Source organism: Chelon labrosus, assembly GCF_963514085.1.
Source record: "Chelon labrosus genome assembly, chromosome: 5".
Classification (NCBI taxonomy): domain Eukaryota; kingdom Metazoa; phylum Chordata; class Actinopteri; order Mugiliformes; family Mugilidae; genus Chelon; species Chelon labrosus.
The window spans coordinates 22,272,028-22,282,503 of NC_140341.1; the positions used below are offsets into that span (position 1 = coordinate 22,272,028).

The 10,476-nt window shown below is 38.9% G+C and overlaps 2 protein-coding genes across 2 annotated transcripts; both read left to right on the top strand.

The window, feature by feature from the left end:
• Positions 1-945: 945 nt before the first annotated feature.
• LOC311488128 (olfactory receptor 10T2-like) lies at positions 946-2,030 on the top strand (the record flags this gene model as incomplete). Its single annotated transcript, XM_084544640.1, has 1 exon — positions 946-2,030. One exon carries the CDS (start codon positions 946-948, stop codon positions 1,891-1,893), a length of 948 nt encoding a protein of 315 aa, XP_084400766.1. The 3' UTR covers positions 1,894-2,030.
• A 649-nt stretch (positions 2,031-2,679) lies between these two features.
• On the top strand, positions 2,680-10,476 carry LOC311488133 (olfactory receptor 10J4-like). The gene is made up of 2 exons (XM_084544645.1): positions 2,680-3,928; positions 8,180-10,476. The coding sequence occupies exons 1-2, from the start codon at positions 3,705-3,707 to the stop codon at positions 8,952-8,954; spliced, it is 999 nt and encodes a 332-aa protein (XP_084400771.1). The 5' UTR covers positions 2,680-3,704; the 3' UTR covers positions 8,955-10,476.

The window sequence follows — 10,476 nt, forward strand, 5'->3', positions numbered from 1 at the left end:
TCATATTGCTGTTATCCTGGGATAGATTAGTGATCTGCATCAGGCCCATCAGATTGCGATGGGCCTCCATGTGTCCTATCACTGTGTGTGCATTTTTGTCTTCGAGTATGTTATTTACTTGTGGGCCTTTGGTATCTCAGTAGGGCATTAATATCAACCAACTATTCCTTTATCATAACAGTGAAAGTCTTGGTTATGTGCCCCCAGATTCTACGAGTAGCTGCAGGCCCCATTGTCTCCTTTGGTGTTAGCCATAGAAAACAAGTTGGCTCAGTAGATCTCAGGTCATACAGTTATTATATAATGTGGGTGCGGTCCTAAGGTGGTTCCATGCTGGACACCAAAAGATAAATTCAACAGTGACAGCTCTTAGAGATATACTCTGGGGTTACACTACATAACTTAAGTCCTGGCGGCATGTGGTTGCCCAACACCTCACCAAGACACCCCTGTCTACATCATAATGCCAGGTTGTGTCGGTTCTGTCGATCTGGGCAATATCTAATAATGTATTTGACCGTGCCAAAGAGAAAAAGCATTACATCATATCGTGGCAAAAGGTCGTGGCAACACATCTAATAATTTGCTGAGATATTTCAGTCTGGACAGAAGCATGCAGCACTGGGAAGTTCAAATTCTCTGGAGGTGAAATAATGGGGTAATGTTTACCAGGCTGGCCTAGTTAAAAGACAGAGGCCAGAGTTGAAGTTTTAGTTGTGTACAGATCTACACATATAGTCAAAGTATAGTTTACTGGAGAAAAAAAAAAAAATACCAGTACAATTTTATTTTTTTATTTTTCACTTTTAGAAAAGGTTTGGTGAAAAGGAATGGTGAGTCATGGTGTCTGAGTATTAAGGCTGCTGAATGATAAGAGTTTAAAGAAAATTAAAAATAGTGGTCATACTGACTTTTTTTCAAACGGAGGCTCTTGGGTTTTGCAGAATGGAAAACAGCACAATCTCTTTTTACTTTAACCTCACCATGTTCATGAAAATGGGTAACTACCGCTATCTAGGATTTGTCTTTTGCCTTCTGCTGTACAGTTTTATCGTGTTTGCAAATGTTGTCATATTATTGGTAATATTGCAAGAGAGCACACTACATCAGCCCATGTATATGTTCATTGCTTTGTTATCTGTAAATGCTCTGTACGGCTCTACTGGTTTCTTCCCCAGGTTCCTCATGGACCTCCTGTCTGATACTCATTTGATCTCACGTCCTGCGTGTTTCACTCAGATTTTTGTTATTTACACATATGGTTCATATGAGATAAACATTCTGAGCATTATGGCATATGATAGATATGTTGCTGTGTGTCATCCTTTACACTATCACAGAAAGATGACCAGGAAAACCGTCTACAGATTGGCATTTTTTGTTTGGGTCTTTCCAACATGCAACCTTACAGTTACTATTAATACGGTTGTCAGACTTCCTTTATGTGGTAACAATATAGAGAGGATATACTGCACCAGCTGGAATATTGTAAAATTATCATGTGTTACCAATTCTGTTAACAATATTGCTGCTATGTTGGTAGCCATAATAGTAGCCTTTATTCCCTTTGCTTTTATCTTGTACACTTATCTGAGAATTGTGTTTGCTTGTTGGAAAAACCCATCAGCAGTCAGAGGAAAAGTAATACAGAGTTGTCTTCCACATGTTATTTCATTTGTGACTTATTCCATCACGTCGTTTAGTGATACTGCCCTGAGTCGACAAAATCTGAAAGACATAAACCCTTTCCTGGCTGTAATTCTGTCACTAGAATTTGTTGTCCTTCCTCCAGTCCTGAATCCTCTTGTTTATGGCCTCAAATTACCAGAGATTAAAAGACATATTTTGAGGATTTTATACTTGACACCCAAAACTAAAATCAGTTCCTGTTAAAATTTAATCAGACTCCACAGATATCCTGTGATTGATTTGTGTTGTGTATAAGCCATTTAAAATAAAAATCTGAATTTAAAATATTTAAATTTAGTTTTACTACAACATCATAGTAAGAGATTTTATGACATAGGTGGTTATACAGCAGCTGCTGGCTGCTAAAGGAACACATTTTGTTTTCAGTTGAGATTGATGTGAATTGTAATTTATTATTACCCTTAAATGGTATGTTACAAATATTGTATCACACTAATAACAGTTTATCTCAGTCCATCTATAAAAACAGATTCTTTGATTTTAAACATACAAACCAATTGAAATATGATTGTGTAAAACCAGAAAGGCTCAGCAGAGAGTAAAGACTTCATCATTTTATCATATTGTTATGTCCTTTCAGGTTCTGACCTGTGCTTTCATGTGTTTAATCAATAAATACAATACTGCCCTAATACAAAACTGTTCTTGTTATCTGCATGGATATCTGACAGTTTGCCCATTTTGCCTTGGAAGAATATCTACAATACATATTGTCTAATTTAGCAGTAGATACTGTTTATTTAGAGATGAGTAGAAACTGCAGAAGTGTATGGCTTTGTTTGAAGAGTGTTTGTGTGTGAATCAGATAAAGAATATGCCCTTGAAATGCAAGGTGACTGACTGGTGAGGTTGGCAAAGCTTATAAAATGGGGTGTTGCTGTTAATTTAGTTTTCTGGTGCATAAATAGTTTTTAAAACAGGATTAGGGATACATCTGAGATACTTCTAATTCAGTCCTTGTTCCTGCTAATGTACCTGAGTACATAGTACCTGACTCGTTAGACTGAAAATTGAAAAAATACTAAAAGCATAGGCAAGGTTCAAATAACAGCAAGCAAGGACAAGACCTTAACACTTGAAAACTAAGGCACTAAGCACAAAAACACATTGCCTCTGTTAACTCTATGTGGTGCAGTGCGGCACTGACAATGGTGCATGTTAAACTTAAAACAGTGCATGCTGGTAACACTGTCCAGTGACACTGCTAGCAAGAAGGTGCAGGCACGTGGGTACTGCAGTGTTTTACTGTAGATGATGGGTTAAGTTATTTTAGGGGTTCCATGTACTGATTTAAGGAATAACTGAATGAGTGAATAAACCAAATACAGGATCCTTACAGCCTGTTATGATATTCTTTTAAGTGAATTTATGCAAGATTACTCGTCAAGCTAAACTCCATTCATATACCCTCTGGCTTCATTTGTGTGTATCACAAATAGAGAGAGATCTCAAGCCCAATGACACAATGACCACTGGGATAGGCTCCAGCCCCCCCGGGACCCTCTAGATGGCAAGCAGGAATAGATGCTGAATGAAACTATAACTTTGATGTCTCAGATAGTCTCACAATAGTACCAACAAACTGATATTAAATATTTTTATTCATTGGCATATTGCACCCGAGACATAATATAAATACTATTTACGCAACTGAGGCTTAAGGAGAGGTCTTAGGGTTGGGTTGTTTTCTATCGTGGAATCATCCACAGCAGAAAAAGGCTGATGACGTTCAGAGTCAGATAACATAAAAAGCTCACAACTCGTTCAGTTACCATTACTTGTGATACGTCTTCATATATAGCCGAGAGTCTACCTAATTGACTATCTTTGAACTAAATGTAGAACAAACTGGAGCATATGTAAACCCTAGTTTGGTAAGTATAGCCACACTGTTGTAGGTATGACTAATAATTTATGAAATTATCCTTCAATGTCAGTTTTTCCAAGTAGGTCACCATTTTGACACACAACCGTTGACATATTCATTTGCACAGATGCTGTCAAACCAGACCACTGATACCTCAAGACAGGAAGAGGAGTTCAGTGAAATGGAAAACATTACTTTTCCTTTTTACTTTAACCTCACACTTTTCAGTGACATCGGACACTATCGCTTTCTTGCCTTTACTTTTTGCCTCCTGCTCTACAGCTTTATTGTCTCTGCTAATCTTCTCATGATTTTTGTAATATCCAGACAAAGAACACTTCATGAGCCCATGTATATGTTCATTGCTTTGTTATCTGTAAATGCTCTGTTTGGTTCTACTGGTTTCTTCCCCAGGTTCCTCATGGACCTCCTGTCTGATACTCATTTAATCTCACGTCCTGCTTGTTTCACTCAGATTTATATTATTTACACATATGCTTGCTGTGAGATAACCATTCTGAGCATAATGGCATATGATAGATATGTTGCTGTGTGTCATCCTTTACACTATCACAGAAAGATGACCAGGAAAACTGTCTACAGACTGACAATTTTTGCTTGGGTCTTTCCAACATGCAACCTCACAATAATAATTAATATGGTTGTCAGACTTCCTTTATGTGGTAACAATATAGAGAGGATATACTGCGCCACCTGGAATATTGTGAAATTATCATGTGTTACCACTTTTGCTAAAAATATTGCTGCTATACTGGGAGCCATGACAGTTACCTTCGCTCCATTATTTAGTTTCATCTTGTTCTCTTATCTGAGAATTGTGTTTGCTTGTTGGAAAAACTCATCAGCAGTCAGAGGAAAAGTAATACAGAGTTGTCTTCCACATGTTATTTCATTTGTGACTTATTCCATCACGTCGTTTGGTGATACTGCCCTGAGTCGACAAAATCTGAAAGACATAAACCCTTTCCTGGCTGTAATTCTGTCACTAGAATTTGTTGTCATTCCTCCAGTCCTTAATCCTCTTGTTTACGGCCTCAAATTACCAGAGATTAAAAGACATATTTTGAGGATTTTATACTTGACACCCAAAACTAAAATCAGAACTTTTCCAGAGTCTACAAATGATCTGTGAGCGTTTGGGGTTATGTATAAACTATTTACAACGGCAAAATAATCCACAAAGCATCAAAACGAGTTATCATCTGTGCTTTTTTTTTTCTTCTTCTTTTTTTCTTAGCAATAAATAATAGAATGCCCAAATACTGGATGATGTACTGTACATAAACATTAATTATCTTACAGTTATCAACATAGATAAATGAATTGTTAATTTTAACTGGAATTTTGTCTGTATCTGCAGAACATACTCACTTTTTAAAGTACTATTTAATAACTATAGATATCTTCAATTTTGTTGTGACTAGCACAATAAAAATTGAAGATCAAGGTGTAGATATCTATGTTACTGTGTATATTGTGGCAGTCTCAAGGGACACATTTCGCTGTAATGCTGGTTTGGTGTACGTTCTCCATATTGTTTTATGTTATACCTTTCTGTGTTGGTGAACATGGCCCCTTTAAGGAATATAGTTGTTGCTGTTGTAAGCCAGTGGGATCTGGAGTTGGGTTGTAAGCAAGAGAAGGAAATAAAGGACACACAGGTATTGTGGGAAGGAGAAGAATTGTACGTGAGTGCTTTGTTTCAACATTAGTGACAAAGACATTTGTGTGCCAGATGTCTTTAGAGACAACTTTTTACAAAGATGACAGCTACTGCAGTGTTTCTCATGCTGCCAGTTTTAGGAGTCAGCCTCAGCCTAATCTGCACAGATGGAAAAACAGTCTGCATTGCTAAACATTGCCACAGATCACATAAAATATAATCATATACTGTGTCATCCATCAGCTGTTAGCCATAGCTTACTCAAACCACTGCCAGAAGCATAAACCAGACACTCAAGGCTGACACGTTGAAAACCTTACTGAGACTGAGCAGGCAGGTGGCTGTTCATTCAACAAGTCCTCTTAACTGAAGAACAGGCTATTGAATATCCTGGGAGAGCATAAGCCCAACTACCTCTTCACCCACATATTTCTACAACATTAACCTTTAGAGGTACAGGCTGTATCCTAACCCCAACCCTAACCCTGACTGACGTGCCATGGGGGTCAGTGTTTTTTTGTGGCCATTCAACAACACTGCACAGCCATGCTTTTTCCTTTCCAAGCCTTCTCAGCACCTGGTGGGAATACAATGGTCGCCTCCAAGATTTCAGCTTGCTGTTCAACTGAAACAACAATTCATAACAATGGTTTGTGAGCAACATTGGCACACAGACGAGAATCCTGTCTACAATGAGGATAGACACCCAGCTGGTGGACACAGCCCCCAATGGAAGCTGGAGCCCTATCCACACTTAAGATACCTCAAGCAGTGTATTGGCAGTGGTTTGACTCATTGTCAAGTAGCTCCCAGCTCCCATTGGCCCCCTTCTCATCTTCAGCAGCCAAGCATGTGGTGGAGCACCACACACTTCACCACCGGTGGTCTTTGCCATCATTCACCACTCCAACAGTGCATGGGCTTCATTTCCGCACTGTGTTCTGAAGCCTGGTGAGACTCAGTGACTCAGTGATAATGGACAGCTAACCATGTTTTGCAGGAGTTTTCAGGTCCTCTTTCCATCGTCTTGAAAGGAAAAGTCAGACTTTCAGCTACGCCTGTTACTGACATCACAAAGATGTAATAAGAATTCCTTTGTGTTCAAAATCTCAGTTTGTTTGTGCTAGTCAGACTTAATTTCTATCAGAGTATAGATCAGGTTTCACACAAAGAAAAAACCTCCATAGGCAAATGGCCTACGACCAGTTCGTTGTTAACAAATTCAACTCCACGGTGCTCAGATGACGTGTATGACTATGCTGCTGTTACTCTTCTGTCCATCACTACATAAAGCCCACCCAAAAAAATTTGATTGCCCAGCTGATCTTTGCCGAAGCATAATCAGTTACCAACGAAGGCATTGCAGACCAACACAAAAACATTGTGGGTGAGGAAGCTGTTCCGGCGCTCAGGCTATGAGTAACTTTGAGCATTAGTCAATTACTTGAACAAATCAAATAAAGATTATTGGACCAGTCTAACCAGGAAGTGATATCATGTAAAATGACCATATAGGACCTTGTGTTACATTATGGGGTAGTAAGGTACCCAAATGCAGGACACAAAGAGAGGCAGGAGCAGGAAACAAAATAACTTCGATAAAAACTCACAAAAACAACAACAAAGGGCATTGCAGGGTAGGCAGGGTATCCACAAAGGCAAAAACTCATAAAAAATAAGAAGGGGTACCTCCACAGGGGTGAATTCACAGGGGTAACAGCACAGTGCAGCGTACCCCGCCTCTCCCCCAATGACAGCTGGGATAGGCTCCAGCAGACCCCCACGATCCTTCACAGGAACAATTAACCTAAGGAGCATGTCTTTGGATGGTGGGAGGAAGCCGGAGTACCCAGCGAGAACCCACGCAGACACAGGGAGAACATGAAAACTCCACACATAGAGGCCCAGTCGGCCAAGAGATTCCAACCCAGAACCTTCTTGCTGTGAGGCATCATTGCTAACCACCACGCCACTGTGCCACCCAAATGTATATTCAACATTCCAATATAAACTATGTTTGTTTTTTAAAAAGTGGAGTTACAAAAATAATGGTTTATTTCATTCAAACAAAAACAAAAAGGCGACATGAGACATGGTGAGCTTCTGCAGCTGAAAAGTGTTCTTTTGAGGCCTCTTCAACAAGGCCCTTTATTCAGCCTTCTCAGTTGTGGCTGGTTAAGGTGATTACACACAAGCCAAAGACACATGCATAGCCAGTGGAGGTGCAGAGAGACGTAACAATACCTCACCATATGTGAACACTGGACACTAGCTAGCTTTATTGCCTCTGTTAACCTTCTAACACTAGTAGTAATAAACTCTTATCCCTTTCTTGTTGTTGTTTTTTTGCTAAACTATATATTTTCACAACTAACGCTAAAAGAAAAGTCTTTCACATTTATCAAAGTAATAATGTTGGTGTCAGAATCGCCCAGAGTAAAAAAGCTGTGATGACATCAAGAGTCGGATAACATTTAAAAAGACCTCCCCTTTCCAACACTTGTCGTGTCTGAGTCACGCCACTGCAGATTTAGCCAATAATGTAAACTGACAGCAAAATGTAGAAGAGACTGGAGCATGAGTAAACCCTAGTTTGGTAAGTATAATCACACTGTTGTAGGACTTGTATTTTATCAAATTATCCTTCAATGTCAGTTTTTCCAAGTAGGTCACCATTTTGTCACACAACTGTTGACATATTAATTTGCACAGATGCTGTCAAACCAGACCACTGATATCTCAAGACAGGAACAGGAGTTCAGTGAAATGGAAAACAGTACATTTCGGTCTTATTTTAACTTCACCATGTTCGTGAACATCGGACACTATCGCTTTCTAGCCTTTACTTTTTGCTTCCTGCTCTACAGTTTTATCGTCTCTGCTAATCTTGTCATGATAATGGTGATATTACAACAAAGAACACTTCATGAGCCCATGTATATGTTCATTGCTTTGTTGTCAATAAATGCTCTGTACGGCTCTACTGGTTTCTTCCCCAGGTTCCTCGTGGATCTCCTGTCTGATACTCATTTAATCTCACGTCCTGCTTGTTTCACTCAGATCTATGTTATTTACACATATGGTTGCTGTGAAATAACCATTCTGAGCATAATGGCATATGATAGATATGTTGCTGTGTGTCATCCTTTACACTATCACAGAAAGATGACCAGGAAAACCGTCTACAGATTGTCAATTTTTGCTTGGGTCTTTCCAACATGCAACCTCACAATAATCATTAATATGACTGTCAGACTTCCTTTATGTGGTAATGAGATACAAAAAGTATTCTGTGCTAACTGGAATGTGGTCAAATTATCATGCGTTACCACTTCTGTCAGCAATGCCATCGGTATGCTTTTGGCCATAACTACAGTTTTCCTTCCCCTTTTTTATGTCCTCTACACATATTTACGAATTGTTCTGGTTTGCTGTAAAAAGTCAGCAGAATTCAAGGTTAAGGTGTTACAGAGCTGTCTGCCACACATGGTTTCATTTGTGATTTATACCATCACAGGCTTTTGTGACAATGCTTTGAGTCGAAATAATCCTGAAGAGTTAAATCCATTAGTGTCAATAATTTTATCATTGGAGTTTATTGTCATTCCTCCCATTCTGAATCCTCTCATTTATGGCCTTAAATTACCAGAAATTAGAAGACACATTTTAAAGTTGTTGTGGTATAAAAGATGATTGTGGATATGGCAGTGCAAACAAAGATTATACACATCTGTGTGCACAAACTGGTGTGAAAAATTTGATCTGGCTGTGAGAAAGTTATGACCACATGCTTAAAATAATGAATGTCAGTCTGATAGACTGAACATAGTCTTTCATTTTTGCTCACTAACTGTAATATAAAAAAATGTTTCAGAATCTTTTGGCATTGTACATATTTCTGGTTACAACTGTACAACTAAAAACTAGCTAGGATTTAGGACTGCAGTATTCATAAATATGTTGTCATTAATACTGTAACCACAAATGACTCTGTTTTCTTTAGCTTAGAATGATAGCTTCTATGTAGAAAATTATTCATTTCAATTGTCAGACATCAAGCTCAGCAAAATATTTCCAGATATACAGTAGTAGAAACTAGTTGACTAGTTGACCATTCACTGATCACGTGACAATAACAACATGAACACCTCCGAGACAAGACAGGTGACGAGCCCAGCGGGTGGTTGCGGTGAACTACCAGCAGTTCATCAAGGGCGTGGTAATACTTTAAGGCATCACCTAACGTTAGCAGAGGAACGGTCCAAATCCTCTCAACAACTGTCAATTAACAACTTACGTCCCGCAGTAACAGAGAGAAGGAGGCTGAAAAATCAACAGTTTGTTGGTGAATTTCATCACCAGAGTTATTAGACCTTTAGCTGCAGTACACGGAGAAGGCTTCAGAGAAATACTGCATTTTTTTAACCCGGCTGCAATATACCATCTTACAATACACTATAAAGTACTAGAAAATGCTACTGACTGTGACAGTTTATACAGGCATATACATATCTGCAGCAGACAGTAGGCTATGTCTGTTCTCAGCGTAACGGTCTGGTTTGAAATTTATTTTCAGTTCCAGTGTGTTCTATAAGTTGACATAGTTGCTGTGGTTGTACAGCGTGTTTTTTGTCCTCTTTTGTCAGGGAATGCACCATACGAGAGACGGAAGACTTGCCTCTTTTTGTGTGAGATGCTGCATTATATATTTAAGGCAGGAACATAGATTTCATTGTTGCATAGCATTACTTTCTACTGTGTTTATATTAATGACGTCATCGGCGACTAGTCGTCTTCGACTTGACTTTCACCACATAATAGTGGACTTTAAAAAATTTGAAGTCGTGCAACCTCTAATATACAGTAGGTCCTTTGTGTGATTGTTGTGGGCTTTGTCAAACTTTTGACCAATTAATTTAGATCATTTGATGGCGATTACAGGAGTTACAGACTCTACCAGCATACAAAACAGTGGAGAACAAAATATGTAATAATTTTTCAGCCATTTGGATACAGCACCAACCTGCACCAACACACTCAAAACTAATGAATGGGGTGATGAAATTCCTGGAATATGAAAAGTTTAGATATACTCAGTAAAAACAAGAAGATACATTCTGACAACCTTTTATAGACCATGTTGTCAGCTAATGCTTTGTACTGAGGGCAGCTTCCTTCTCCCTTAAGTCCTTGCAGACCCCGCTCTTCCTCCCCC